The 27949-nt window shown below is 51.6% G+C and overlaps 14 protein-coding genes and 1 pseudogene across 14 annotated transcripts, besides 24 other annotated features; all 15 read right to left on the reverse strand.

Moving 5' to 3' along the window:
- The first annotated feature begins 237 nt into the window (after positions 1-237).
- Positions 238-308: a sequence feature (A-rich).
- A 28-nt stretch (positions 309-336) lies between these two features.
- TraAM80_03966 (uncharacterized protein) lies at positions 337-1281 on the reverse strand (the record flags this gene model as incomplete). The annotated part of the gene is made up of 1 exon (XM_029380916.1): positions 337-1281. The coding sequence occupies one exon, from the start codon at positions 1279-1281 to the stop codon at positions 337-339; it is 945 nt and encodes a 314-aa protein (XP_029239323.1).
- A 57-nt stretch (positions 1282-1338) lies between these two features.
- Positions 1339-1362: a microsatellite.
- A 160-nt stretch (positions 1363-1522) lies between these two features.
- Positions 1523-1567: a microsatellite.
- A 1187-nt stretch (positions 1568-2754) lies between these two features.
- Positions 2755-2854: a sequence feature (A-rich).
- A 16-nt stretch (positions 2855-2870) lies between these two features.
- Positions 2871-2902: a microsatellite.
- A 2-nt stretch (positions 2903-2904) lies between these two features.
- Positions 2905-2933: a microsatellite.
- A 222-nt stretch (positions 2934-3155) lies between these two features.
- TraAM80_03967 (uncharacterized protein) lies at positions 3156-3734 on the reverse strand (the record flags this gene model as incomplete). The annotated part of the gene is made up of 1 exon (XM_029380917.1): positions 3156-3734. One exon carries the CDS (start codon positions 3732-3734, stop codon positions 3156-3158), a length of 579 nt encoding a protein of 192 aa, XP_029239324.1.
- Positions 3735-4197: 463 nt separating this feature from the next.
- TraAM80_03968 (protein disulfide isomerase) lies at positions 4198-4749 on the reverse strand (the record flags this gene model as incomplete). The annotated part of the gene is made up of 1 exon (XM_029380918.1): positions 4198-4749. One exon carries the CDS (start codon positions 4747-4749, stop codon positions 4198-4200), a length of 552 nt encoding a protein of 183 aa, XP_029239325.1.
- A 351-nt stretch (positions 4750-5100) lies between these two features.
- Positions 5101-5126: a microsatellite.
- A 39-nt stretch (positions 5127-5165) lies between these two features.
- Positions 5166-5205: a sequence feature (A-rich).
- Positions 5206-5238: a microsatellite.
- An 85-nt stretch (positions 5239-5323) lies between these two features.
- Positions 5324-5773, reverse strand: TraAM80_03969 (protein disulfide-isomerase; the record flags this gene model as incomplete). Its single annotated transcript, XM_029380919.1, has 1 exon — positions 5324-5773. The coding sequence occupies one exon, from the start codon at positions 5771-5773 to the stop codon at positions 5324-5326; it is 450 nt and encodes a 149-aa protein (XP_029239326.1).
- Positions 5774-5894: 121 nt separating this feature from the next.
- Positions 5895-5953: a sequence feature (A-rich).
- Positions 5954-6643: 690 nt separating this feature from the next.
- Positions 6644-6660: a microsatellite.
- A 175-nt stretch (positions 6661-6835) lies between these two features.
- TraAM80_03970 (putative protein kinase) lies at positions 6836-8137 on the reverse strand (the record flags this gene model as incomplete). Its single annotated transcript, XM_029380920.1, has 1 exon — positions 6836-8137. One exon carries the CDS (start codon positions 8135-8137, stop codon positions 6836-6838), a length of 1302 nt encoding a protein of 433 aa, XP_029239327.1.
- A 247-nt stretch (positions 8138-8384) lies between these two features.
- Positions 8385-8443: a sequence feature (GA-rich).
- Positions 8444-8509: 66 nt separating this feature from the next.
- Positions 8510-8551: a microsatellite.
- A 148-nt stretch (positions 8552-8699) lies between these two features.
- Positions 8700-8721: a microsatellite.
- Positions 8722-8866: 145 nt separating this feature from the next.
- Positions 8867-9274, reverse strand: TraAM80_03971 (nuclear transport factor 2 protein(NFT2); the record flags this gene model as incomplete). Its single annotated transcript, XM_029380921.1, has 1 exon — positions 8867-9274. One exon carries the CDS (start codon positions 9272-9274, stop codon positions 8867-8869), a length of 408 nt encoding a protein of 135 aa, XP_029239328.1.
- Positions 9275-9413: 139 nt separating this feature from the next.
- Positions 9414-9445: a sequence feature (A-rich).
- A 387-nt stretch (positions 9446-9832) lies between these two features.
- Positions 9833-9849: a microsatellite.
- Positions 9850-9949: 100 nt separating this feature from the next.
- On the reverse strand, positions 9950-13084 carry TraAM80_03972 (uncharacterized protein; the record flags this gene model as incomplete). Its single annotated transcript, XM_029380922.1, has 1 exon — positions 9950-13084. One exon carries the CDS (start codon positions 13082-13084, stop codon positions 9950-9952), a length of 3135 nt encoding a protein of 1044 aa, XP_029239329.1.
- Positions 13085-13096: 12 nt separating this feature from the next.
- Positions 13097-13123: a microsatellite.
- A 329-nt stretch (positions 13124-13452) lies between these two features.
- Positions 13453-13486: a microsatellite.
- Positions 13487-13509: 23 nt separating this feature from the next.
- TraAM80_03973 (uncharacterized protein) lies at positions 13510-14910 on the reverse strand (the record flags this gene model as incomplete). Its single annotated transcript, XM_029380923.1, has 1 exon — positions 13510-14910. One exon carries the CDS (start codon positions 14908-14910, stop codon positions 13510-13512), a length of 1401 nt encoding a protein of 466 aa, XP_029239330.1.
- Positions 14911-15031: 121 nt separating this feature from the next.
- Positions 15032-15111: a sequence feature (A-rich).
- A 116-nt stretch (positions 15112-15227) lies between these two features.
- On the reverse strand, positions 15228-17150 carry TraAM80_03974 (uncharacterized protein; the record flags this gene model as incomplete). Its single annotated transcript, XM_029380924.1, has 1 exon — positions 15228-17150. The coding sequence occupies one exon, from the start codon at positions 17148-17150 to the stop codon at positions 15228-15230; it is 1923 nt and encodes a 640-aa protein (XP_029239331.1).
- A 354-nt stretch (positions 17151-17504) lies between these two features.
- On the reverse strand, positions 17505-18500 carry TraAM80_03975 (uncharacterized protein; the record flags this gene model as incomplete). The annotated part of the gene is made up of 1 exon (XM_029380925.1): positions 17505-18500. The coding sequence occupies one exon, from the start codon at positions 18498-18500 to the stop codon at positions 17505-17507; it is 996 nt and encodes a 331-aa protein (XP_029239332.1).
- Positions 18501-18519: 19 nt separating this feature from the next.
- On the reverse strand, positions 18520-18706 carry TraAM80_03976 (hypothetical protein; annotated as a pseudogene).
- A 211-nt stretch (positions 18707-18917) lies between these two features.
- TraAM80_03977 (uncharacterized protein) lies at positions 18918-19736 on the reverse strand (the record flags this gene model as incomplete). The annotated part of the gene is made up of 1 exon (XM_029380926.1): positions 18918-19736. The coding sequence occupies one exon, from the start codon at positions 19734-19736 to the stop codon at positions 18918-18920; it is 819 nt and encodes a 272-aa protein (XP_029239333.1).
- Positions 19737-20148: 412 nt separating this feature from the next.
- Positions 20149-20175: a sequence feature (A-rich).
- On the reverse strand, positions 20176-22767 carry TraAM80_03978 (uncharacterized protein; the record flags this gene model as incomplete). The annotated part of the gene is made up of 1 exon (XM_029380927.1): positions 20176-22767. One exon carries the CDS (start codon positions 22765-22767, stop codon positions 20176-20178), a length of 2592 nt encoding a protein of 863 aa, XP_029239334.1.
- A 690-nt stretch (positions 22768-23457) lies between these two features.
- Positions 23458-24396, reverse strand: TraAM80_03979 (uncharacterized protein; the record flags this gene model as incomplete). Its single annotated transcript, XM_029380928.1, has 1 exon — positions 23458-24396. One exon carries the CDS (start codon positions 24394-24396, stop codon positions 23458-23460), a length of 939 nt encoding a protein of 312 aa, XP_029239335.1.
- A 53-nt stretch (positions 24397-24449) lies between these two features.
- Positions 24450-24482: a sequence feature (A-rich).
- A 155-nt stretch (positions 24483-24637) lies between these two features.
- Positions 24638-24658: a microsatellite.
- A 544-nt stretch (positions 24659-25202) lies between these two features.
- Positions 25203-25243: a sequence feature (GA-rich).
- Positions 25244-25784: 541 nt separating this feature from the next.
- On the reverse strand, positions 25785-27632 carry TraAM80_03980 (uncharacterized protein; the record flags this gene model as incomplete). Its single annotated transcript, XM_029380929.1, has 1 exon — positions 25785-27632. One exon carries the CDS (start codon positions 27630-27632, stop codon positions 25785-25787), a length of 1848 nt encoding a protein of 615 aa, XP_029239336.1.
- Positions 27633-27905: 273 nt separating this feature from the next.
- Positions 27906-27930: a microsatellite.
- Positions 27931-27949: the final 19 nt, after the last annotated feature.

A 27949-nucleotide genomic window follows, 5' to 3' on the forward strand; every position in this document is an offset into this window, starting at 1 on the left:
ATCAAACGTGAGGGAGTAAATCTTCACACAGGCGCAGACCCCCCACCAGCCACGCCATACAGCTCGTTATTTATTTTTTTTACTTCCGTTTCGACGGCGAATAGGGGGAAATTGAAACCAAAAACAAAAAAAACAGGGGGAAACAACATGCGTATATATATGCAAGGGAACCATGAGACATCACAGCGAGCAGAGGCGCTTCATAAACCAAGGATTGAGCGGACTTGTTTGTCGCAGAAAAATACAAATCAAAAAAAACCGAAGAAGAGAAGTGTGAAAATAAAATAAAAATATAAACAATAAAGAAATGGGGAAGATTGTTTTCACTCCCTGTGGTTAGTAAGGCAACAAGAGGCACTGCAAAGCCAATCGTTGCTGTGTTAGTTTGTTGAAACGCTTCTGCATCATCCCGGACACAGACGGACGCAACGGCCGCATGGAACAACTCTCCGGTTCAAATTGCAGGCAGCGAGCGGTTTCGTCGGCAAACCCCTCGGGGGTCACACTGTCACGGGCCTCACAGAGGCGCTTGCGTTTTTTGCGGCCACCGGAAGACGTCGTGTTTGCCGCTGAAGCGAAAGCCAACCCATCGTCCTCTGCATATATGGCAAATGGCGAAAGCTGTTGTTGGCTCTCACGCCAACACTCCCGTGCGACACCATCTACGTCATGCGCAAGCAACTCCACCGCGCTGCGCTCTGCCTGCGAGAGCAGTGAAGTCGTGGTCCAACCACCAGGAGTCAACAGCGGCGAATCCTCTGCAGTGGAGCTAGCAGAGTCATTCTTCCGTCGTGGTTCTTGACTAGCCAGAGGGCTTCCCTTGCAAGTAGAAACCTGAGAGAAATCCGAAACATTTGATGAGAGCATCTTCTTCTTCGGTAATGGGGAGCGGTAGCCGCATACTCTGCCACCCGTTTTGGAATTTGGCACAAAAATTTCATCAACGCCTGTATTTCTATTCTTCTCAGGAGTCCGCAGAAGCGTAGTGGCGAGGGGTTCATTTTTGTCGCCCCTACTCTCGCTGTGTGGGATGCAAGCAGGGTCCACGACCCATACAGAAAGCGGTGCGCCACGGCAAAGCTCACCATACGCGCCGCCGAGCTCCGTCAACTGCTGCCTTCCCGCCTCTCGGCCACCCACCGAGCGAAAACTTTTCTGCTGGATCAAAACTATCTCAGCTCGTTTGGAAACTGCACGGTGCGGTGCCACGTTTATCCTACCAGCATCATCGCCATCACTATCGTACGCAATGATCTTCTCGTTGCCTGTGAAAGCTGTCATCACTGTATAGCGGGCAGACGCAAGCTGAGCGAGAAGAAATTACACGCACCCGTAGGCAAAAAAAAAAATAATAATAATAATCTGCCAAGTGACAAGTTTTCTCGCGGCAGTATGACGTATGCCGCTGATAACCGTGTCAAAGTGGGTTTTTATCTATGCGTAGGCCTCGAAGCTCCACTGCGTCCAATAGCACCGCAATGAGCCTGCACTCAGCCAACTTTCGAGGAGGTAAATGCAGTAAGTATCTCTATGTGTATGTGTATGTCTATTTATGGGTATTTGTTTGCCAGAGCCTCTTCGCAATGCCTCTGCCCCACCGACCCCTCCTCACAGAGATGCTTCAAAGAAAAAAAGAAAATGCCGCCAACCACCAACAAAAAAAAAAAGACGTATCTGCAGAAAACCGAATTTTGCACGGATTCAACCAAAAACCGGTTACAACAAACTGCACACGCATGTACGAAAGGATAAAGAGAGCGGGAAACACAATAGGCACATGGTGCGTTGTTTTCTCCAGTTACCTCGCGGCTGCGGCGAACATGATAGTACTAGAGTGACGAACGCGAAACAAGATAAGAGCATCGAACGCAAAAAAAAAAAAAACGACCGTTTCTAGCAGTACAAAAAAGCGAAGAAGTAAGCGCCCTGTTCCCCACAACACGGAAGATATAAACATGGAAACAAAAAAAAAGCAAACGGTTGTTACACGTAACGCAGATGACTTCCCCTACTTTGCCCCTGCCAGAATGAACGAGGGTGCGGTGTTGTCCCCAAGAGAATTACCGCGAAGCTAACAAAGATGGATTCAAATATGAACAGCATAGTAAAGCAAAATAAAAATACGATCATATACTCAAAACGTAAAATTTGGAACCTCATTGTTGTGACATGGTTCCTTCCCTTTTCACGGTCCCTTCCCAGAGTGGTCCACTTGCAGCAAAGAAACACCCACACAAATGCGTCAAGAAACACAAGTGCCTCTTTTCAATATGTGTTTGATGTTTGCAAGAAATCGATCTGATCAGCAGGAAAAAACACCCAAACAAATTAATTTTTTTTAAAAATTGCACATGCATCGTCCCTTTTGTCATTATTGTTCGTTTTTTTTTTTTTATTTCTTTCATTTTTTAACGTCACTGTTCTTCCACTGCACGTGTAGCGTTAGAAGCGCACATGTAAGGCGCCATCGTCACGCATTTCTACAAGGAGTGTTTCAGCGCGACACTTCCGTACGTGCAATCGTTGGGTGGTGAAACCTACTTCAGTTCTCCCGGTCCTCCTACAAGGGCAGCACCCACAGCTCACCAGCTGCCGTCACCGTGAGCCAACAACGCGTCGAAGAGACTAATTGCTGGCATTTAACTTCACTCTTTGCAGGGTACTAAGCCCTGGTCTCACGTGAAAGTGGCTCATGATTTTTCGAAGGTCTGTCCACTCGCATACTCAGAGGGATCAACACGACACATACCTTTGAAAAACAAAAACAAAAACAAAAACGCAGTAAAAAAAAAAAAAAAAAATACAAAGGGTCAAGGACAAAGAAAAAAAAAAAAACAACAAGAAAAGAAAATAATGCTGGGATATCTGGGGTTGTTGTTGTTGTTGCTTCGTTTTTGTTTTTTCACAAAAGAAAAAAAAACAAACAAACCAAACGCCTTATAATCAACCCAAAAGAATTTTTCATTTTATTCAATGAAACGTTTATGACACCTTTTTCAGCTTTTACTTAATATACTGCCAAGCTGTAAAAGGAATGCAAGGGACAGATACGTAGGCACATATATCTAGAACCACAATACGCGCAGCGAAATGCCAGCGCTGTGATTTCCTTTCACTGTCGATTTCCATAACTGCCCTATATGTGTGAGAGAGTCCTAAACATTCTCGTCTAAATGAATAATTTCCGGCAGCCCGCCAAAATTGAAGCCTTGCCTAGGTGACGCACACACCCGCTTTGGGCTTTTGTATGCTGCAGAGGCCTTATTGAGGGGTGGAAGCATCATGGGGTTGGAGTAACTTCGTTTATTGGGGCTCCTCAACACCCTCCCTGAGTTTGGGCGCCATCGTGTGGGCGATAGATCTGAAGTGTAATTCACAGCGTCCCCGTCTGGAACATATGCAGTGCTGTTTCTGAAGCTGATGCGATTTGATGGGGGTGAACTCCGCCGTATGCAAAAAGGTGTATCGTGCTCAGCAGCAAACTGCTCCTGAGCACGGCGTTCAGCTTCCCTAAGTTGCTCCTGCTGCATGCGTGCCCGTACATGTTCAGTATTGCAGACAGTGTCGCGGTTCAGCATCCCGGGATGGCGTGGGTGGTTGTCTTCATAGTGCACCCCGAAATAGTCATCATATTTGAAGGCGCAGGCCGTCAAAGTGTGCTTGTGGCCCAATTTTATCGAAGCCACAACAATATTGGAGAGATCATTCTCCGATTGGTCTGAAATTACGTGCATTGCGGCGGAAACTCACCGTTCGTTCCCCGCAAAAGTATACAAGGTTGCTTTATATATGTGGACTCCGTTACGCAGATAGTAAAAGGAAAAAAACTAAAAAAAAAAAGCCACTGTCTTTCGCGTTGCTACCCTACCTGTTTCTCAGCAAGCAATCAGACACACACCCACAAACTAGGCATATGTGAAGTTCATCAAAAAGAAACAAGAAGCAGGGCAAGTCAGATGCACAGCCATGAGAGAGACCATCTTAAGCCGCCACACTAGTGTGCATTAGATGTATAACAATGCGTCGTGCACACACAAATGAGGCCCTGCCATCATACAAAAAATAAAAAAAAACATGTGACGCGGGTCTGTCACGTCCTTCCCTCTGTACCTTCCTTCGTATGGCCCCTTAGCTCCGTCGCTTTGTTTTCTTATTTTGCCCCCCTGTTACATTGTAGTGCGTTGCACCTTAGCCCCACTAAATGGCGCTCTTGAGGAAACTCCTCAACGCAGACACGTCGCGCGGACCCTGATACGGTAAGCCCTCCTTGTTTCCCTTTGTAAAAAGCCGCAGCGTCGGGAATCCACGCACGTTGTACTCTCCTCCAATCTCGCTGTGCTTGGATGCGTCAATGTGGGCAATGACAACGTCTTTCATTTCCTTCACTTCAGCTGCCAATTCCTCCCATTTGGGGATAAGGCGGTGGCAGTGGCCGCACCATGGGGCGTAAAAGAGAACAAAGACATGCTTCGATGGATTGTCCACAACACCGTGAAATGTTTTCACGTCAAGTTCCATAGATTGTTCCATTTTCACATCTTGGGCCATGGCGTGCGGTGCAAAAAAACTCACCATCACAGTCACCACAAGCGCCAAAAGAACCAGCCGCACAGCGTTCCCTCCCCGCTTCATTGGTGCGAGTCCTTTTCTGGTTGTTGTAAACGCCGTTGCTGCAGTCTTCTTCTCTGTCGTTGTGTGCGTGATAGTGCAAACTCCCTCCTCTGCGCCCAGCCACAGACAGACGTCCATTGGCGCAAACCAAAACAGAACAAAAAGTGGGCAGAAGGGAGTGCAGGAAGAAAACCATCAGCCAAGCTGTGCCACACGAGAGAAAAGTAAAACAAAAAAAAACGCCACACACCTGCGCACAAATAAGAACTTCACATTTGATCTCCTCCATTACTGCTTGTCGTTGCAGACCTTATCTCTACTTTTTGCCGGTTTTGTTGTGGTGATGGTTGGCGCATGTAGCTTTGGCGCTGCGCACCGCCCCCTCACCGCCCTGCCTGTCGTGGCGTGGCTTGAGGTGGCGGAGAGAACAACTGTCTTGCGATGCGACGCGGCAAACCGCCACGTGAAACCACCGCAGCGTAAGCCCCGCACACACACACACACATACACACACAAGAAAAAAAAAAAAACATGGTTCACACTCTCACTCTCTTAAATAAAAAGTAAAACAGAACAAAAACTCTGGAGGGGAAGAAACAAAAACAAAAACAAAAACAAGACACCAAACGTACATCAGACACGCGCAAAGATATGTTTTTCTGACCTTCCTTCAAAGGCGCGTGCCAACTTGAACTGTAAAGCTGCATTGTTCTCATGTGTTCTGAAATATGAAGCTGTCGAGGAGACTGATATGGCGTTGACCAGTGTACTCAAACGGCTCCTCCTTGTCAATCCGTGTGTGGTACCGCATCGTCGGAAACCCATTCACTCGCATGCGCTTAACCACACCCGGATACTTCTCACCGTTAATCCTCGCTGCCACAAATGTCAAGGAGTTGCGCTTCTGTGCCTGACTCATAGAAAGATCGTCCCAGAGTGTCATTGCTGACATGCTGTGCCGCGACCACGGTACGTAGTACAACACAAAGACATCTTTCTCTGGGTCCATCACGATGCTGTCAAATGTGGTGTCTGTCAACTCTACCACACAACTGGGACGCGCCTCGTCCGATGGAAACACTGCTCCTGCAACTGGATGCAGCTGCAAATTCAGGATAGAAAAAAGGAGCACAACAAAAACAAGCGAAAGTCTCTGATGCATCTTAAATGGCCTTCTGTTGGTGTGTTGATGGGCAACGTTAAATAGACAAAAAACTACACTTTACGACACAAAATTCTTTATGTAGTGCACATACAAGGGAGTAATCCACGGAGCCAAGGGTAGAGAGAGAAAGAGAAAGCGATAGGGAGAAATAGAAGAAACAGATAAATAAAACACAAAAGTGGCCCAGCTGCCCAAAGGCATTGCTACAATCAACAGAAAAGGAAGAAACAAAAAAAAAATCTGCTTTAGTCACTATCCTGGTGCCCCGCCGCCCGTACTGCGCCCACAGCACAATCCTGCACGCGCGACCACCGCATGGAAACACATACGTGCACACATGTGTAGGTCGGTGTGCTCCATTCATCTTTTTTTTTCTGTTTTTGTTACTCTCATCATTTTAGCCTTGTTGCCTCCCGCGGGTTGGATCTCCGCTCTTTCTTGGCACCTCCGGTAAATCATGACCCACCCACAGACCAACAGGCCTCTAACTTCCCTCCTCCTGCCGTCGTCCGTCCAACCGTCGTTCGTGAAAGACAACGGCGCCCAAAAACAAAAGAAATATACAACATAATCAACGGTAAAGGCGGTAACGCACAGAAGCAGCTAGCGGCATCAACCACCAGGCAGCTCCACGTGTGCCGCTTCATTGCCACCCACACCTACACACAGCTCAAGCACACCAACCAGCATCAGCGTCCAATAGGAGTTGTTGCCAGGGGGTAGTCATGAACAAAAAAAAAAAACATCCTCGGCAACTCCAACGGGCGCAACACTTTTGAAATGTGCGTGCATCAAGAAGAAATAACACAGGGGGGAGCATTGTCTGTTGCACGGCATTTTCCTTACCGGCTCCGTCCCCTTTCGTCTAAAAAAAAAAAAAAAAACAGCAGCAGCAGACACCAACGCAATTTGGTACGCATTTCTTTTCCTACTTTGTTCCAGCCTCATGCTGGGGTTTTTGTTTTCCATCCGCACATTCACACACACAGGCGGACACTCGGCGACACAACTCACAAAAAATCAAAGTGGGGAGGAGGTACAACGCGGTGTATCTCGCATTCACCGTGATAGGTTGAACTTGTAGTCGGCAAACATTACCCCGTGTGGGTCAACCTCCTTCACGGTGTTACTCTCTTCAGGTCGTTGTGGTTTGTCCCCGTCGTCAATCTGAGGGAAGTACGTCGTGTCAAGCGGATTGGACAGCACCGGTATAAAAGCCGCCTTTATCTCACGCAGGTGTTCCCACTCGATTCCACGGAAGAACGCATGCGCCTTAATGTCGTTAAAGTCCAGACGGTCTTTGGGGTCACACATGAGGTGTTGCATCAAATCCACCGCGTCCTCAGGCACGCCACATTTATCTGGGTACAGGAGGTACTCCCGCCAGTGCGTGATCTTGTAGCAGGTTGAGTTCGGGTTTGGCGAAAAAAAGGGAGGAATACCGTAGAGCATCTCGTACATAATGACACCCACGGACCACCAGTCGCACTCCACACCGTAGCGCTGACGCTGCAGAATCTCCGGCGCAATATAGCCAGGACTACCCACAATAGACTCGAACATGTGTCGATCACGGTAATGCACCACGCCATGCCGTTCAGCCGGTAACGCAGGTTCAGGTCTACTTGACACTTCGCCGAGAGTTATGCTCTCAAACGGGGCACCTTCTTCGAGCTCCAGAAGCTCCTCATCCAACTTTGCAAATCGCTTGGAGAGGCCAAAATCCGTAAGTTTAATATGCCCATCCGCGCCCAAGAGGATGTTGTCCGGTTTTATGTCACGATGAACAAAACACATCTCATGCACGCTGGCGACAGCAGCGCAAAGTTCCGCAATGTAAAAGCGCGTGCTCTCCACGTCAAACTTCTGCTTTAAGCAAAGCCATGAGATCATGTCTCCACCTGGCATGTATTCCATCACCATGTAGAGGTACGACTCGTCTTGAAAGCTGAGGTGTAAACGTACCACCCATTCATTAGTTGCAGCCGCCTCCGCCATGACATCCTTCTCAGACCTCACGTGAAGTATCTGTTTTTTACGAATCATATCCGTCTTTCGCATCCGCTTGAGAGCGTACAGACGCTTTTCCTCATCATCTTTGCGTTGACAAATGTACACCTCGCCAAACGCGCCTCTGCCAACATGTTTAAGAAGCACAAAATCCTCCGCACACGGCTCTCGTTGCCGTGGGCCGACTGGCCGCGCATTACCACCACTACGCGCCTCCCGTAACATATCACGGTAGTGATTCTCAAGAAACGCCTTGCTGGCATCTGCCTTCTGATGCGAGACATCTGAAATTGGACTAGCCTCCGTGTATGCGGCGCCCTTCAGCACCTTTTGTACTTCCTTTTTCAGCATTTGTTTTGTTTAAAAAAAAAATTGTTTTCTTTATTTTTTGTTTTAGGAACTATCACGTGAATGACCGAAACAGGCAACTTCACCCGTCCAAAATACAAATGTATGAATGTTTTGGTGTGCCGCCTTTATTCTACCTTCCGCTGTTGTATATACAAGATTTACACAAGTATGAGTCACCCACCTTCCCTATTCGTCTCGCTCGCTCAGCTCGGAGTGTAATATCGTAGTCTTTACTCCGACGCAGACCAAGAGAGTAATAAAGAGAAAAAAGGCATAAATTCAAAGAGAACGAGAACAGAGGATGAGGCGCAGGAAACACCAAAAACCTCTAGGGGCGCCATCCGCCACGCCAAGTGGGCGGCACGCCCTCAATTTTTTCTCTTTTTCCTTTCTCTTTGTTGTTGTTGTTTTTTTCCGCTATCGTTTGTCTCTCCCCCTCCCCTCCCTCACTTTTTTTACCGACTTTTTGTCGTTGCTGCCGTTTTTTTTTTTTTTCCTTCGGAGAGAGAGGGGAGGAAAGTTATTATCATCATTATTATTTGCTTCGGTTATCGCCCACAACACAGACAGACAGACAGACAGACCCTCACAAGGTCCATATCCGCCATCACCGCCCCTTGCGCGTCCTCGTGTACGGCTCCTCACCCCGCACCACTGCTTTGTCGAGGCGGAGAGAAAAAGAGAGCGAGCGCGTGGGACGCGGTTCTGAACAGCAGGGTCCTGTTGACTTTACTCCTTCTCACTGAGCCAGCGGTAGTAGTCGTTGATTATGTAATAACGCCCCTCCACCTTGCGAATAACGAGACGCTGAAAGAACTCCCGCTTGTGTTCATCATCGTACGTCACGATGCCGTGCACAGTCATAAGAAATGAGTCCGCCTGCTCATTTCCTGGTAGGGGTTGGGCGTCTACGCAGTCTATCTTGTGACTAGTCTTGGGCAGGCCGCTAAGGTACGCCGTGATGGAAGCGGCATCCGGCAGCGAGTGGCCGTTCCATTCGCATAGCAGCGGTGTTCCGGGGGCGTACAGGTTGACAATATCCAACCGCTTGTTTGGGTCGTCCAGCAACTGATAAAACTGCTGCCGAAACTCCAGCGCTTTCTTTGACACCTCCGTGCAGTCCGCGTATTCCGTCATGTTGGGTTGCTGAAGTAACCCCTGACAGCGTCAATTATCCTATTTCCCTTTTTATTCCTTTAATTGCTACACGCACCACGCCTTTTCACTTGTCGTGCCGTGTGAGTGCTCGCACGATCGCTCCTTCGACTCTCAACGCCAACAATAATAATAAAACAAAAACAAAAAAAAGTAAGAGTAGTGTCCCAGTCACGCACATACCGACGACAAGCAACAATGGGGTCAAAGTCACCCCCCATGAGAACAAGAAAGAAAGAGAAGATGGGAGTTATGTGCGTACTTCTGTATGTGTGTCAGACAGGTAGGACGATGGCAGTCCCGTGCCACTTTTCTCATCAGCTGGCAATAACCGCTGCAAGTTCATCGCCGCAATGTCAGTGAGGACGCGGGCGGAGAATAGTGCGGGTAATCACTGCAAGAAAGGAAAGAGGCAAAGATGCCTCCCCCACCACCACCACCATCCTTAAACCCTCAACATCTCTACTTCCTCCAATGTGCACCCCATCAGTTGTTACCTCCTCCTCCTCTTTTTGTTAAAATCACAACAACAAACGCGCGCTCTCTCTCTCTCTCTCACACACACACCTGCATAAATGTGCGTAGATGGTTAATCAGTTCGGTTTTCCTTCTAACTGCAATGAGAAAAAGGGAGCTTTTGTTTCACTGCCCATCTCACTATGCATCTCTCAGTGAGTCCCGCATAAGCTGCTGCAGTAGCGCACCTGATATAATATCTCGGCAGACACGCCGCATTGGCGCATTGCACAGCACCAGCCAATTCCCTTCTTGAAACTGGCGTTGTTTCAATTGTTTTGAAAGTGCTGCTAAATTATTTTCCCACGACTGCCGCTGCTCCGCCGAAAACGTCACGGCAAAGCGGGCGACGCAGGCATGCACGCACAATTTTTCAGCTAATGTGATGCCGACGGAATCCTCCTCCTCTGGCTCCTCGAGGAAACACCCAAACGCCTCCATCCGCCGTACGTAGTGCTCCAGAACTGCGGTGAGGTCGGCTTCTTGTGCTGTCGAGGACGCCATCATCACCTCGCTCTGCGCACGCAGCTGAGCAATAAGGAAGCCCGGCTCCAGAAGCGATGGAACAGGAGGCATAGCACTCAAGGTTTCCAGTGCATCCTTCCATCGACTACACGCCAGCAAAACAAATACCCGCATTGAATATGCGTGTGCTTGCACCAAAGTCAACCCAATACGTTTCGCGCTGTTCAAGACCTTGTCAAGTGCATGGAGGGCTTCACCGTAGTTTCCACGCTGGAAGCACATTATGGTGGCAACAAGATCGGCGTACAGTACACCCATAACAAAATGGCTCCCCGCACTCACACGACGAAGCATCTCATCAATAGCAGGCAAGGTAGAGGAGTAACCAAGGTAGCGTGCAAGCTGCGCCCGCTCAAACTGCACATGCTGCCAAAGCAACAAGTGGTCAGGCGGCCAGTACTCCAGACCACGTTTCTTAACTCCTGCCGTTGTATGTGGCAATTTTTTAGCTGCTGGAGTGCCGCCAGTAGCTAAAACGTCCCCACTCGCTTCCCCAGCTACGGTGGTTACAGATGCAGTTTCTCCACCCAGCATGACATTTTCCAGGCTGCTACGACTATGAAACAGCATGCTGTCAGCGAGTCGGGTGAGTTCCTGATATGCCGACTTCATGTACCCATGTTTCTTAAGCCAGATGGCAAACATGAAGCGGTAGGTAGATGTAAAAAAGAAGTTCCCTTGCAAAACCTCCGCGCCCTCCTCGCCATAGTGAACCTCAACCGCCACAAGGAAGTCGTATAAGATGTTGAATGGTCCCGTTCCAGGTGAAGCATCTGCTGCGCCAACCTGCATGGCCAATGCACGATGAGCTGTTTGACGCAACATCTCATGCAACAGGAGTGATGGGGGTTCATACGAGAATAAAGACAAGGTCGTGGAGACCTCCTCGTCCAGCTGACTCAGAAGGTAACCAAGAGAGGTGGTGTTGATGGCCTTCTGCGAGGCACGCACACCGTAGTGCCCCGCAATAATCATCAGAGTCTCACGCCCAACGCCAGTAATAATCTCCGTCACAACTGTTGAGGAGGGATCAAGAAGCGTCTCCATCTCGGACAGCCAAAGTGCAAACCGCACCGTTTGGGCAAGGGTCTGCACCACAACGGAGTGGCCGCCACGAGCCGCTTCTGTGTCTGCATGACTGCTATGATTCTTGCGAGCGCTGCCCAGCACAGCCTTGCCCTCAGCTGTTGCTTCGCTAAAGGCGGGCCTCCCTGCCACAATACCAGCAATAATCACGGAGCGTAAGTAAGTATCAACTGTTCCTGGGCAAATAAGCAGTAACAAAGCCGCCCCCATGTAACCTAAGCACCCGGCATGATATCGGGGTGCGTTGTTATTCGCTTCACTGCCTATATCGTCTTCCCTACGAGATGCGGCATCCGCTACTTGAAGCATGATGGCGATTTCTCCCGCAGCAGCAGGAGTGTCTTGGCTGGCAAAATGGACAAGGAAACTGCTGTAGTGTGCCATTGTGAGAAATTCGTCGGAGCGCCACTGGTGTCCAACAAGGACAGCAGTTTGTGCACAATGAAGGGCCGCCTCCAAGGAGTTTACCGTCAGATAAAATTGAGCGTAGAGGAGCATGCCGCTTGTAATTCTCAGCAGGATGGAGTAATGGGACAGATTCGTGTCAGAGACCCCACCTCCTGTTGTTGCATCACTCATCATGTATTCCAACACGTTCTGGTCGACAGACTCAGCCCCGCACCCACTTTGAATAAGCAACTCCATGAGCCCTTTGTCACTCGGTAAGCAACCCTCACAAATGCGTCGCATGGCCATGTACATGCTGGAAATGTTCAGCCTCTGCCTCCCTGCCAAGACCGGGTGGAGGGTTCTTGCAAAAGACCCATGAGCCGAGAATTTTGGCCTGTGCGGCAGTCGCGTGGGTTGACTCAACGGCAGCATCGTCTTTGACAACACCGTCGATGTCCGCCGAGACTCAAAATCGGCGAGCCACTGCCCCACCACCCGCGCTATATGCGTCTTCCATCCAAAGGATGCACAGCTCCAGCTGACACTCATCCAAACCAAAAAAGAGCGTGTGATACTCCGTGCCACATTCTCAGCGGAGAATTCACTCCTCGGCGTGAGCAAGACTGAAAATGACGAGAGTATCACTGCGGCCCGCTCATGGAGGCTTTTGCTACCCCACAGGGGTCGTGGGGCATGGGTGGAACAAGAAGCTTCTCCCGTAATGAGAGAAATAACGCAATGGAGAAAATCCTCCCGAATATCACGTCCAGCAGCATCTCCGAAAAGATCCAGCAGCTCCTCAAAGTACGCGAATGCACGATGCCTGTCGCTGTCAATCCCTACATTCCCCTCCATAAACACCAATGATGTAGGCGCCAAAGACGACACAGATGGCTTGGATTGTTCTGCAAATCCAAAGACCATGGGCACAGAGGAAGACCGTTCCCGCTGCTGCCGGCTGCAAGACTCATTTTCAACGGGTCCCCGGCACAACACATTAAACGCAAGGGAGAAGTTTGCCTCGCCCCCGTCCCGCGTGTCAGCCGGCGCTTCGACGTTCCGTGCCTCGTTGAAATCGTCCGCCACACGCTCGTGCGTGAACGCCACGCGGTGAACGTACCATCTGGCAAATGTCTCGGCCGTTTCTGGACCTGACTCAACAATCAACGGCCAAACAGAGGCCAGGGCCTTCCCACAAAGATACAGCGCGATATCCGTGAGCCGCGGCACACCTTCCGCATTAGGGACACTAAACGATGGCCCCCGCAAACTCATAGATGCAGCCGCTAACAAAATAACAATAATAATAATAATGGTACCTCACGCGTTGTTCGGTATTGTCGTTTCTGCCTTCACGTCTTAAGATCGCTCTTCTCTATGCTTCCCTGTCCTTCTCTCAAGGGCCTGAATGCCGCGTAGACACCCACACAGCCTTCAGGAAAAAGAAGACAAGGAGAACAAGTTTTTTTTCTTTTTTTTTGGGCCCACTAGATGGCCACGCAAATAAGAGCGTAAAACACACGCACACCTTACCATCTACCTCTCTCCCTCTCTCTCTTTGGAAGGGCAATCGAAGTCAAGCTTATCAACGAGAAAAAAGAGACTATTAAAGAGACTCCAAACAAGCAGGCCTGGTCCAAACGACATCTCACTCTCACCCTCACACACTCGCTCACAACTGCCCCAATCGCAGCGGCAGGTTAGTTCATCAGGTCGGGATCACGTTGACGGAGCTCATTCAACACTGTGTCAAAGGTGTCCCGACAACGTCGCTTCAAACGAAGGTTCTTCATTGACAAACGCGGAGTCGCCGTGGATGCGCCGCGCTGCACATTGGCCACAGCCACCTCCTTCGCAAACTGCGAACGGTTCCAAAGACATTTTGGGCAAGCTGTGGCCCCACGCTGCAGCATGCAACGCAGTCGCACAGACATGCAATAAGGCGACATACATGTGCGGCACACAAATGTCACCACGGTGTTGTCATGAATAGTCATCTTCAATAACTTTGACCTAGACACATTTCGCGCCACCTCTCGGAGTACGTCTGGGCGCTGAATACAAAGAAGATTGAGTGGGGTGGCCACAGCACCCGTGCACTGTGGGCAGCGGTAGTAGCGGAGAAAACGATCCGCCATTGAGGCTGTGAACTCATGTGTACACCAGCGGCACCTCCACCGGAGAGGTTTGTTGCTGTGTAGTGCGAGTGCCGCGGGGTCATCGTGCGACTGCAACAGCGCTTCTGCAAGTAGCACCGCATCGTCCTTTAAGAAACGCTTTGTCCCCACCGCACTCTTTCCTTCTTCACACTGCTGTGGTAACGCAGATGAGGATGGGGACAAAGTTGAGGCAGAAGGAACAGAACTGCAAACACCACACCTCTCGCATAGAGGGCACAACGGAAGCGTGCCACGTTCGTCATCCCCATCTTTATTATTCTTCTGTTGCTCGTACCGGTGCACACGAGAATCAACAGACTCTTTCCATGACCTCTGGCAATGCGGGCACGCCCACCACACCACAGTGCTGCACGGTAGCGGCACATCAGCCACAGACTCAAAAAAAACGCGGTTGTGAATGACGGCGTTGCGGCATTCATCCCATTGCGCCGCAAGAAGCGGATGCACCTCAGCAAGCCGCCGTACACAAGGTCGCGGCAAATGCGACGACGACGTCCGTTCTAAGCTTGCGCCAGAGACGCATTGTGGGCAGGCATAAAAGGACGATACCTGCGGGTCCGTTCGATCCACTGGACGAGCAGACCAGTGGCACCCGCACGCATTGCACTGCCATGCTACCACATGCACCCACGAAGGCAAGACATTTATGACGCGTTCAGCAGAAGATGCAGCGGTGCCCAGCGGACGCGTAAGCATGTGCCTCAGGTTCCGAGCGTTCTCTTCACAGCAAAACTCCTGCTGCAGATTCGGTGGCAAAGCATCAAGAGAAAACTTTACCTTTTGTGCGCACTGACCCATCAGCAAAGGGGTCACCGTGTAAAACGTCCGGACGTCAACACCCAATGTCACCTTCTCACAGGCGCGATGGCGGTGGCGTGACATGCCCCTCACAAAACTCGTCACAGCTCCCCTCCAGTACATCACGGAGCAAAGTACGATCCCCAGTGCAGAGACAAGGCGATGCACACCGTGGGTACCACTCCACACTCGCACAAAAGCGGTACTCGCCACCTTTTATTAACCCGTCGAAAAGGTCCTCGCGCAAAACAAAAAATCAAAACAAAAAAAAACGTCGTCAAAGGATAAGAAACTGGAGCAAAACAATAACAACAAAAAAAAACATGGACGAACAAAGTAATAGAAGCAAAAAGGCAAAACCATGTACAACAAATCCTAGGCTTCAGAAACAGAAGTTCTAAAACAAAATTATTGACTATCAGGCCCACGAGCAAAGTTAATCATGTGCAGCGCCACTTTGACGCCCTTGTGGAGTCGCGTGATAACGAGGTTCGACGTTTTTCTGGAGGCCTTGCAGCCGCCGAGCTTGGTGGCAGGACGCTAACCCCAACTGGGCACCTTACTGTGGACGTCGTCGGACGGCGCTGCTGCAGCACCGCACAAAAGATGTCGTTAGGAACCACAAAAATGCAGAGCGGTTCCTGCGGGCAGGTCAAAGCTTGGCGCCACATTGAGCTTGTCACATTCACTTGCGGCATCACCGCAACTGTGGCAGTGCTCGCACTCTTCGTAAGCGTGCCACCGGAGGCAAGAATGACGTAGTTGAGGTCATTGTCAGGCGGATCTTGAGGCTCTGCCGCGGGGTGTACCCAGAAGACCTGACCAGCGAAAAGGGCCTGACGCTGGCGAACAGGAACCTGAATAAGCTCCTGTAGCGAAAAGCCGTTTGCGGTTTCTATACTGCGTCGTGTACGTCGCTCAGAGTACGGGAATAACACCGGATCAGAAAATTTTAACTGGGATGACGACGTTGAAGACACTTTCGGTGCCAACGCGAGAGTGGCATCTAGCCAGCCTCGGTCCACAATGTGCTGCACGTATGGCAACGCCGTCAAGAGCTTCACGCTCCGCATCAATGGGCCCTCAATCACAAGAAGCGTCGCACGGCTAAACTCCGACATGGCAGGGTTCGCTCGAATGCCCAAAGCAGAAAGTATTTTCTGCTTTGCGGGAGTGAGACGTATTCCTGTCGTCACAATCGTTAACGCTGCGGCTGCCTCGGATTCCATGCCACTGCAACAAGGACGAATAAATGGTCCAACGTCTTCCTTAGAGTCCACTCGTTTCCTCCGTTGTGCGGGGCGCCGGCAGTTGGTAATGACGACGGACTTTTTGGTCTGTTGCCGCACCTGAGGCGGCGCGCGCGCTGTCACTCGTACCGGGGATGTCGTCCACTGAACCTCCGCATCGACCCTTCCAACAAGTTTGGCGGTGTCAGAGTGGTGGGTTGGAGGCTCCTCTGGCGCCGTAGCGAAGGTATCGTGCGTTTGAACGCTAAGCCGATAATGATCACCCAGCATGAGCTCCACAGGGCGAGCTCCGCTTTCAACCGAAAAGCTGTAACGGTGCGATGGTAACAATCTCACTGCGTGGTAGAGCGTTCCATTGGATGAATAGCAATCCGCGACGTCAAAGGAATTCCAGCGGTAAACGGGGCCACATGGTGTGGTGGCGTTTTGTTCGTGTGCGCTTGGGGTCGGCGTGAGGCAGAAATGCAGCCGCACCTCACAGTGCATACGAGAGACCGAGTAACGGGACTGGGGCACTTTTAAAACGCTGAGCGCTTCAGGAATTTCACTGCGCCCGACTTGATATACGCACGTGAGCCTCGCCGGCGGTGGGGGCGCACCCGCGGAAGCCCACCACACTTCCCCTTTAGCTGGAATCAAAAACTGCTGCGCCGCACCCAAGCTCTTTGCACCGGCACACAGTTCCCAGCACACGCACAGTTGCGGGAAACCAACTGTTTCAGGGACGGTTCTCTCTCCTTCCGCCATGTGTGCTTGCAATGGCGTTGTGCTCCGGACAAGATAAATCTCCTGAAATGGGGCTGGTGTTCGAAGGGCCTTGTTGAGAGTATTCGTCACAGGTCGCGGTGACTGGCTTCCACCGCAGTGCGCCGCCTCCACATCGTGCGCAGCACCGTCCTCGGAGACACGTGGAGCATCGTCTCTGCCCTCCTCATCATCCCCATCTGAGAGAAGTGCCGTCTGCGTCGAGCAAGTTCCCGTGTCGCTGCCGTTATCAGACGCCAAAAGAGTCGCCGTGTCATCATCATCATGAGCAACGACGTTCCCGTTCGGCTCCTCCACCCCACAGTTTGGGAGGGAGACTGCAAAAAGAGGCGATGTGGCCTTCAGCATGACACAACCGCACGCTTTTCTTGCTGCGTCGTCAAACGGCGGATGTATAAGACCAAAGAAAAGACACACATACATAAAGGGAGAAACAAAAAAAAAGATGCATAGGCCTCCGCGTCGCATTACAGAAAAAAAACGCATAAACGGCAAACAAACAAAAAAAAAATAGCGGTAAAGAAAGGCCAGTAGGACCCAGAAACCCACAGCTTCAGTTACATGAGGCAGACTCCATAAATTCACTTCTTCTCATTCTGTCCTAGGCGGCCCCTGTCATCCCACTAACCACACCCCCAGAAGTCACCTGGCCCTCCATCCTCCCCTTGCTCACATGCTATGCTTGGTTGTTTTCCTCCTCACTCACACGAACGTGTACTCCGTGACTGCGTTTACATCGTAAAACGAAACAAAAAGATGCGTGCCATCCGCCCTGAAAGCAGCGCCTGTGGGAAAAACGTTAGGTGCATGGTGCGTTGCGACGACCTCGACCGGTGTAATGCTACCCTCGGGATTCTTCGGTATCGACCACACAGTGAGGTAGCCGTCTTCCGCCCCTGAAAGGATAGTGTTGGTTGCTGCAGAAAACGCCAGTGTATTAATCCAGCGCGAGTGGGCGCAGATCTCCACCCGTAGTACGCCCGTGAGACTATCAAAGATCTGCAACTTTCCAGCCCCATTCGCGACCACCGTGAGGTCCCCGCCACTCACTATCTGCAGCGCTGTCACACACTCCGGGGTCTCAACAGACGCAACCGGTTCTCTCTTGCGGTTCCAAAATAGCACGCGGCCCACAGAATCGCCGGTGACTGCAAAAAGCGGCGAATTGTGAAAAGGGTTCAGCTGCACCGCGGTGACAGCATGCTCCATGTGTCCCTTCAGAGCTGACACGACACGAAACGGTGTATTGGGTGTTGCATCAAACTCTGCAAAAATGACAACCCCTTTGTTTGTGCTAATGAGGATGTGTGCGATGTCAGAGGCCAAGGAAACAATGGCGCCGCAGCAGCCACCGCCATTTGAATCGTTGTGTGGCACGAAACCAAGAGGAGAGTCCTTCGTCCAGAGTTGCGTAGACGACTCCATGACAATGAGAATGAGGAGGGAACGGTCCGGATGCAGCAGCCCTACAGGCGCAAGCGTGGCAGTGCAGTGGACAACCATCTCCTTCTCAACGTTTCCAGTTGGCAGCACATGAGTCTTCTGTGATTCCAAGTCCAGGACAATGCAGTCCTTCTTCGAGGCGTACACCAGCGCCCCACACTCCTCCACGAAGGAGAGGTTGTTGTACAACAGCGAGGGTGGCGGGAAAGCCCCGGGCGGCGCGTGGGTATTCACACTCAGAAAGGTACGATGCATTGCACGCGTCTTACCTTTGAGCCTGCGCACTCAACAGTGTAATTCTTCCCCCCCGTGTTGTGAGGTAATGGAGCACGAGCAAGAAAAAGCAAGGCACTGCAACGAAACAGGAGAAAGAAAGAGGCTCAATGACACACAACATGTGCAGAAGGTAACGCGCGACACACCACACGGGAGCAGCGCCATGGCGGCCAGGAGAAGAAAAAAAGAAAAAAAACAACCGAGCAAGAGAAAAAAAAAAAACAATTAAAGAAGCAAAAACAGGAACAAAGCACACCTGTCTCTAATAAAACGTCACACTCTTTTCTCTTCTGCAGGCACGTTTTTCTTTTCCCTCCCACAGCATTCATTTTTCCACCCCTGTAGGGGTCGCAGCTGCTCCCGCCCGAATTTATTTATTTATGTTGCGTGGACGTGCTACACCCACAGAAGGGAAAACACCACAACAGCGGCACCGACGCACTGCAGGGCAATCAAAAAGATGTACACCACGGGCAGCGACAAAAGAAGAGGAACAGGAACGTCTTGGCAGCTGCTTGGTCTATTCAACTTTGTGGTTAAAGTTCCGCTTGGGCTCTCTATCCTCTCCCCAGGCGGAGCAGGCAGCGTGTGGCACCGCTCAGTTGTTTTGGCATCATGCACAGCCACTGATGGGATGCAGCGCCGCACAACTGATTCTCGATTAAAAAACGCCTGAAGAGAAAATGGCGTCGCCACATCTGCTTCTTCATAGCGGGCATGAATGGGAAGCAAAAGTAGCCCTTTCCCTGCAGAACTCTGTTTCGCTGCAGCCGTTGCCTTTGGCTGCAGCCGCATGAAGGCAAAACGCACGTTGTTTACTTCGTACGCCACGTGGAAGACGGGTGCCTCAATATCAAAAAAGAAAGTTGAGTTGATATGGAGGGAAGTATACATGTCCGTGAGGTCCACACCATTCGTTGCGGTGATTGTGTACATCTGCTTCGCCTCGTCCACGTCAAAAAAAAAGGTCTTGGGAAGCTCGAAAAAGATCTCAACCTCTTCGTAGTGCAGTGGAAACTCCACAGCGAACTGCATGTGATACCCAGCGCCATGAAGCCACCATTGGCAGTCATCGGCCGGAGCTTGCGCTACTATCGCTCCTTCATTGCTGCCGGCCGCAGCAGCGGAAGCCGCAACGATGGTAATAAAAGCATGCAGCCACACGGCTATTGTGGTCGCACCACTACGGCACCGGCACATATCGTTGGCACACATGAGCGGTCGGACGAGAGAGAACTTCGCGGCAGCTATGCCGTTGACAATCAGATATATGCATGTATATATATATTAAAAAAGTGAGGGGCAAAACTGCAGGAGGGCACACAGGCGGCGACGGAGAGCGAAGACGGCACACAGCACACACACACAAACGTGGGACAGCACCAAGAGGAAAAAAATAAAAGAAAAACACCAGATACCCCTGCCCGGCCAATGCTGAGCACGTCCATACAACAATAAAATACAACTATTTCACACGCACCACCTCCTCCTCCACACCCCTCAGTATTTTTCTTCTTCTTGACCTTTCATTTGTGTGGCCTTTCCCCCCTCATTGCGCGCGTGCGGCTGCGGGTGCGTGCAGCAATGTAAAAGAAAGGTGGCATGTTTCCGGTAGTGTTGGTAGGGGAACAAAAACAAAAAACAAAAACAAAAATTAAACACGATACTCCGCCTCCAGCTGCTTCCATTGTGCCAGCAACGCCTCAAGGACTTCAATGTGCACCGCCAAGTTGTCTTCATCGTCATCGTTCGTCCCCCGATCCTCGTCCTCAACACCGGGGGGGAGCAAAATGTTCTCGACACGTTCGTCTACATCCTTTGCCACGCGTGTGCCGCGGGCTGTTGCAAAGTCCCCGTCAACGTCTTTTCTGGTGCCGGTCCTCGTGGTAGCAGCGGAGGAGGGCCACTGTTTGCTCCCGAAACGACTTAACGGCGTCTGCTGAAAGGCGTGCGGTCGCCATTGATGTCGATAATACGACGCCACCATCCTCCGCGACACCGGATTCACCTGTGGCTTAAAGGTGCAGGTTTCAGTGAGTTTCTTCTTCACCTCGCGTCGCCGAGACTCTACACGTCGTTGTCGCATTTGTAGGAGCCACACGTTACGTTCCTCAAAATCCAGTGAGCCGACAGACGTCACCGTCTCTCTGGGATCAAGTGTCACCGGCTTCTGATGATCGCTGTGAGAGTTTGAGGAGGAAAACGCCAACTTGCGGCTTGTCGGAGGCGTCGGTCGCTTTGGTGGCGGGCTTCCCATTTTGCCGCTTGCTGCCCTCTGCGGTTGCTGGTGCACTTCACCTATACGGAAGGCCGCCACATGCGGAACGGAGGTGGGCGTTGACGTCGTTGTGGCAGCAGCGCGTTGGCGTTGCCGTTGGCGGAAACGCTCCACAAGCTTGGAGGGCCGCCAAATTACCTGCGGCTGCATGGCCCGCATACGCTCCTCCTCCTCCTCCCGCTCCCTCTCTGCCTGTCGCCTCAATTTGTCATGCCTCTTTTCGTCTTGTTCCCACATTGAACGCGCGTATTCCTTGACATGCGTCATGGTACGTCTCTTTTTCGGTGGTGCCACCTGCTGCTCCGCCTCACGTTGTAGAAGTCGTTCCCGCCTCTTCTCGCTTTCTTCGCGGTAACACATAAAACGGCTAAACAATTCCTTCACCAATAAATTATTCCCACCTTCTTGGTGTGCTTGACTTTCAGCTGTCATTTGTCGCTCCGCCGTAGGCGTGGTGATCGGCTTAAAGCTCGAGGTATACTTTTCCTGCAGTCGTTTCAGCAAAAACTGGCGGGCTGCCGGGTGTTGCATCGCACCTTCCACCACCCCGGCACGTGTCTTTCGTTCCTCCATTTCCTTCACAATGCGCTCTGATGTCGCGTTGGCTATCACCGCAGCACAACGCTCTTCCTCTTCGGCAACCTCAAGTTGCGCCGCAACGGAATTCACGTGGTCGGCACGCCGCTGCTCCCACACCCGGGAGTCCTCGATGTACTCACCCATAGAACGTAAGCCGCGCCGCTCCGCGAGCAGGGAGAGCTGCGGGGTGTGCCTCCTTTCCTCCGCCTCCTTGAGCCGCTGTTGACGTTTCTCCTCAGCCCGCTTTGTCCGCTTCGCCTGAGCCTGACGCACGTAATGATCAAAATATCGAGGCTGCTGTGAGGATAGTTTCCTCTCAGCCGCCAGCAAAGGCTGAAGCGATGCTACAACAGCATGCGCCACTGGGGCCGTAGCATGTTCACTGCGGAACTGCTTTTCCTCTTGGGGCCGTAACGGCGACGGTAATGGTGATGGCATTGGTGTCTTCCCGTTTCGGCCCCCCATCTTCTCAGCATGAGACGCCGTAAGTGGTTGCTTTTCCTCAAGATCCCCGAGCTCTGTGACAGAAAAGGAGGCCTCTTTTTCCGCGCGAGGGAAACTCACAATTGGCGGCAGCTGCAGGGCAATGTCGGCGTTCAACATGCGGATCCCATCAGCGAAGTCCGTCATTCTGTGCGATGCGTGGTTATTCTCCTCCTGTGATTGTGATGGCGGTGGCGGCGATATCTTTGTTGTTGTGGAAGAAAGCGGTATGGAGATTTCATTGTCAAGGGGCAGGAACTCGCCCTCGATGTCCAAAACGATAGAGCTGTCCACAGTGTTGTCGCTGAGATAATCGCTTCTCCGAGACAAACTTTCACCCCCTAATTTTGCCGATAGAATCATCAATGATGATAATGATGGGGCAGACTGTTCTTGTCGATCGTCATCGATGTTGCTTTCCGAGGCATCAAGCGAGACCCCTCTCCCGTCCGAAGCCACCTGCATTACCCTCACAACCATTTCTTCTTCTAGCACTGCATCTTCTGCCCTTGTTGCCTCGCGGGAACTTTGTCCATGCTCTGCAGAATGCTCTATGAGCACCTCAGACTGAATAGAAGACGACATGAGGCACTGCGGTGGGTTGCCCAGTAGTGGAGGTAAAGCTTTACTGCGTTCATGTCGCCGTGTGTCGCCTCTAACAGCAGCTTGACTCGCGTCCAGCACAAGGCCTTGGTGCTCCCCCGCCAGCCAATCCAAGGAAGACTTTGTCGTACCATAAGAATAGGCGGGAGCCGGCACACAAAACTCTCCGGCAGCCCAAACTTCTTCAGATGAGAAGCACGAGTCATGCATCAGACGTTTTTCTTGGTGCCATGCGGCCTTGTTCTCGAGGTGCCCCGCCTTTTCGAGGACGTTTTGTTGCTGTGGAAACTCATCCGTGTACATCCCGCTACTGTCATGGTGCCAAGGCTCAGCCTTTTCCACCCTCTGTTTTCTTTTTGCTTGCCTTTTTGTGTTCGAGGGGGTGGGGTGAGTTCCTTTACGCGTCGCTGGCAGCAACGGCAACCCCCACACACAGACGTGCGCTCCCTCTTCCTGCCGCAGCAAATAATCACCAAAACGAGAAAAAGGTAAATGGAAAAAGAAGTGGAATAAAAAAGGGCCGCAAAACAACATCACGCGGGTGCGAAGCGCGTACACAACGCGGGGAAAAATAGGGAGAGCACACCAAATACGTCAAAAAGAAAAACAAAACAGTCAGAGGGTGCTCGTACCGGCATCTCAACTCCCTCGGCTCACACACATCACACAGAATGTGAGATTCAGGCTGCTCTGGCCCCCGTGACTCCCGTTTCTTTATCTTTGTTTTATGTGTTTTTCCCTTTTGGTCCCTATTGATGACATTGGTGCGTTTGTTCTACTTCTCATTGTCTTAGGTTTGAGGCGTAAATGAAAGTTTTTGCCTGGCGAAGCCCCCCACACCAGGTAGTGCCTCCGCCCATCCGTTGGACACCCACACAAAGCGTTCCACATCCTCCACCAGGGGGGCGAGTATTGATGCAAACGCTCATGTCACAAAGTACGGCATCCTTCGCTTCCGCGGACCGGCAAACCTCGCGCCTTCTAATGATTTGTCTACACCGTCTTCTGCGGCACGCTCCGATGTCCGCTCCCTCGCGACGACCCAGCCTCTTTACTCCTCCCACTAGCGCTGCCGCTGCGTGTACGCTCGGACGGCCTCCCACCACCCAAGCGGCGCCGGCGAGCTGTGCGCACAGCAGCAAGAACCTGCGCAAACACCACAGGCGCCAAAAGGAGACCTGCAATCTCGCCCCAGTACTCGCCACGTGCTCCGGCGGTCGCGCCTCCCAAAGCTGTTCCACAAACTTGCGATACCCCCACCACCAGGCGCATGGCGGACCTTGCCACAAACCCATTTGGGGTGTCGCTGATGCTCCATGCACCTTTTCGCCCCACATAACACTCAGCAGCATCCACGACCACATCGCTCAGCAGATGCAGTGTGCTTCGCTTTATGCAATCCTCAGCAGCTGCAAGTGGGGAAATTGGTGCAGTGTACATACTCAGCTCCGACGGCGACGGACACGGACCAATAAGTTTGGATAAAAACGGTGGAAGACGGAGAAACTTCACCAACTCTGCCAAGTAATGCTGATGCATCTTTGGGTGCACCTCCCATAGAAACACCACAGTGTTACCATACGCCGTGTTGGAGTAAATTAGGGCGCATGCTAATCCAGTCTGCACCGCCACACGCGCAAGTCTGTCGGAGAAGGAGAGAAAAGTTTCCTTTCCAGACTCTGCCACGATCCCCAAAACTTTCGAAAGAGGCATATCGACCCCCTCCACCACACACTCGTCCAGCTTCATGTGAATGTCGACCATCGTCGGCAGCACAAAGCCGTAACTCAGCATCAGCGGTGTGGTATTTTCCGCAAAACGCTTACGAATGATGGATCTTGACGTAAAGCCATGGTGTGGAAATACGCGTCCCTTCGACGCAAGAACATATTCGCGACCGGCTGGCGCGGGAGAAACAGCGACGGTCGTCATGCCAGCAGCGAAAGACCGAGCGGCACAGACACACTTATTAAACCCTCATGTCCCAAAACAAAAACAAAGAAAAATAAAAGAAAACAGTAGAAACCCAGCAACGAGAATCCAAAAAAGCACACACAACACGCAGTAAGAAACACCGTCAATCAGCCACATACGAAAAAAAAAAAAACCATGAATAAACTAGCCCGCTGTGCATGTACAACACAGTGACCAAAGTAAACACACACACACACAAAATAACAATAATAATAATAATCCACAGGCCCCAGATTCAAAATGTGTCTCATCTATTGAAAGAAAGGCAAACACGGCAAACACATGACGCACACAACCAACACCTTCTATGTGGAGCAATACTGGAAAAGTCTGGCCTCAATGGGTATCCTGTGGAGCGGCATCAATTTATACAGCTGCCAAGGGACCTGTAATGCTGAGGCGTGTGTGTGGCCAGTTCACTCTCCCGAGAGCAAGTCCGTCGTTGGTGCAATAGGTGTTGGTGCTCCACAACGGTGCTACCCGCGGTAGTCGTATAGTCCGCAAACAGCTCCTTCAGAATTCATAAAAGCCCAATCAGCCAGTCGTCGACGCACATACATTCGTTGTTGCATAGCGCAGTAAAGAGGGAGTGGTGAGGTCATCAGAGGTAGATGCAGTGTGCTTCAGACATGCAAATCAGACGTTTTGTTAGGATAAAGACGATCAAGACTCATCACGCCCACGGCAGAGAACCATACGAGAAGCTGGGGGCAAGGAATAGTCAGGCACGGCACACCGCCCGAGGAAGCACCAGCCTCCGGCGTGAGAAGACAAGAAAAGGGAGAGGAGGAAGAGGAAGAGAAGAAGCGGTACGGAGGGCACACACGTCAGTCCCGTGCCTGTGGTAGGTAGCTTGTTGCACGGAGGTGTAAGTCACTGTCACATTCATACAAATGCCTCGATTGATCGCATCATGATGGCCCCCGCGGTTCGTATTTCGGGTTGCACGTCATCGCTAATCATTAAGCGTGACACACAGCTGCGTCGGCATCAAACGCGCTTTCACTGGCTTCTCACAGCCACGTGAAGGACCGTCGCATACGTCAGCAGCGAATAAAGGCACGTTCGTGGCTAGATCAAAAGAGTGTCCATGTCAAATGGGCAAAGAAGGCAAAAAGAAAAAAGAAGCTTTGCAACCCCCATTAAGCAGTACTCCAGGAGCGTGTCGGGCTCTGCAATCAGCCCAGGTGAAATGAAAATTAAAGATGGCAGTAGTCACCAAACAATGGATGGAAAGAGCGGGAACGTCGCAAAAGCGGAAGATAAATAATTATCACTCCCCCCCCCCCCCATCTGCTTCTCCGCCCACACGTGTACAGAGTTATTAAAGAATAGTAACGCCGGGATCACGACATGATCTCGATGGACTGTGGGATAAGTACGCCACTTGAGGATTTCTCTACTCCCTGAGTCTGCTGCCGTGCTTGTCGCTGCTGCCCCTCCGCAGCCGCAGCTGCCTCGATCTCTTTGCTCACCTGCGATAACTCAGACGCATGATGGTGGGAATTCGATAGGGGCGACCCCGCCGTTTGATCCCACCGCAATGCAGAAGAGCGAACAGTGCTGAAACGTAGATCCAACGCATCATCCGTATCCCGTTGCTGTTGCAGCTGCGGCTGCGACGGCCACGATGATTGCTGAGGTCCCTGTGAGCAAGACGCAACGGCTGGATCCGACAATTTCCCCTCCAATCCCAGACGTCGGAGGAGGCGTTGAATGCGCAGAAGCTCCTTGCGATGTCCGCAAAGAACCTGCACGTCGGCTGTTCGCTGCTCTAGTCGCTGACGCAGTAGCGTGTTTTCTTCTGACAGAGTCATAACCTTGTTGTGAAGCTCCTCGTTTTCCTGCGTGAGTCGCTCCACGGTGCGCTCCACCATGGCAAAGGGACTGTTGGAGTTGTTCAACGCCTCTCGGGCCATATCAAGTGAGGCCTGCAACCGCGCAATCTGCTTATCTTTGAATTCCACGTCGTACTGTAAGGCAGAGAGGCGATTCTCTAACTGCAGACACCGCTTCGTCACAGTGAGCGTGTGCGCTAATTTGCGTGACCGCGGCAAGGCGAGCCAGCTCTCATAGTTACTTAGTGGGGCTGCGGAAGACGAGGCCGCAGGTGCGCCGTCACCCCCCGCCGCTGTGAACGCAGCAGCTGCAGTAAGCATCATTTGCCCCTCCGACTGCATCGCCATGTTTGACACGAACAGTTCCGATTCCAGCTCGAGGTCAGAGAGTGTCTTCAACTTCTCCTCCGCCCCCCTGAGGCATGCCTCGAGCTCCATCACCCGCTGACTGTTTTTCAGCCGTAGTTCATAATACTCGGATTTGAGGATGTCGAGCTTCTGCTCGGAGCACTCAGCAACTGTTTTGTATCGCTCTGCCTCCATCTCCGCCTCGCGAAGCCGCACCCCCAGTCGTGTGACCTCCTCTGTCTTGAGAGATGCATTGAGCTTCGCCGTCAAGTACTGCTCCTGATCCACGTACGCGTTCTTCAGTCTTGACTCCAAGTCCCGAACTTTTCCCTCGAGCTCTACCACGCCGCTGCCGCGCTGCTCCATTTCTTGCAGCTGACGTCGCAAGGACCGCCGCTCCGCCTCCACAGCCGCCTCCAGTTCCTTCAGCTGCTGCTGAAGTTCCCTGTTCTCACGGGTGAGCCGTGTCGTCTCCGTCGCCATTTCCGTCGACCGCTGCACCGCCGAATCCTTTGCCGCCCGCATTGACCCAAGCTGTTGGTAAATACCAAGCTTCACGGTGTCCAGCAAATCCCGCTTCCCCTCCTCCAAGGATTCAATCGCCCTGTACTCCTCCTCCGTTATGGGGTTTGTCAGTTCCATGCGTATTTGTGACTTGAGGCGGTCCACCTGTGACTGGGTCGCTCCAAATTGCTGCTGCAGACGCAGCGTCAGCGCAGAAACCTCAACTTCACGTGCCCGCAACCGCGTATTCTCCTCCTGTAGAAGACGAATGTCGTCCTGTTGTCGCTCAATACGCCGTAGAAGTTCCTTCGATGAACTGGGAAGGCCACCCAAAACAGCTGCCAACTGAGGATCTTGACGTAGCAGCGAACTACCACTCTCCTCCGTGCCACTCGCTAAGCCATCTGTGGTAGTCGTCGTAGTCGACATCACGCCGGGAGAGTGCGACGGACGCGGACGTTGACGTCGTAGCCGATTCTCCGACTGCTCCACCGGCGTCTCCATCCGCAACGTGAGTAGCAAACACGCACTCGCTCACACAAAGACACTCAGAGAAACTAAAAAAAAAAACGTCGAGATCACAAACAACCTAAAAATGCACGGACGCACCTTGACTCCCTGCCCTCTATCAATGGGCAAGTGTGTGGAGTGGGTGGGCGGCGCAAATACGACTCGCACTCGTTATGGGCGATCCCCTTGTTTGCTTGCACACAAAAGACAAGAAAAGAAAAACAACACAAGCACTCAAAAATAAACCACCCACGCGGGACGGACGGCATATATATATATATATATATATATACATACATAGAAGACGTAAG

This window comes from Trypanosoma rangeli, assembly GCF_003719475.1.
Source record: "Trypanosoma rangeli strain AM80 chromosome Unknown Tra_15.4_contig_00109, whole genome shotgun sequence".
In the NCBI taxonomy this organism is placed as follows: domain Eukaryota; phylum Euglenozoa; class Kinetoplastea; order Trypanosomatida; family Trypanosomatidae; genus Trypanosoma; species Trypanosoma rangeli.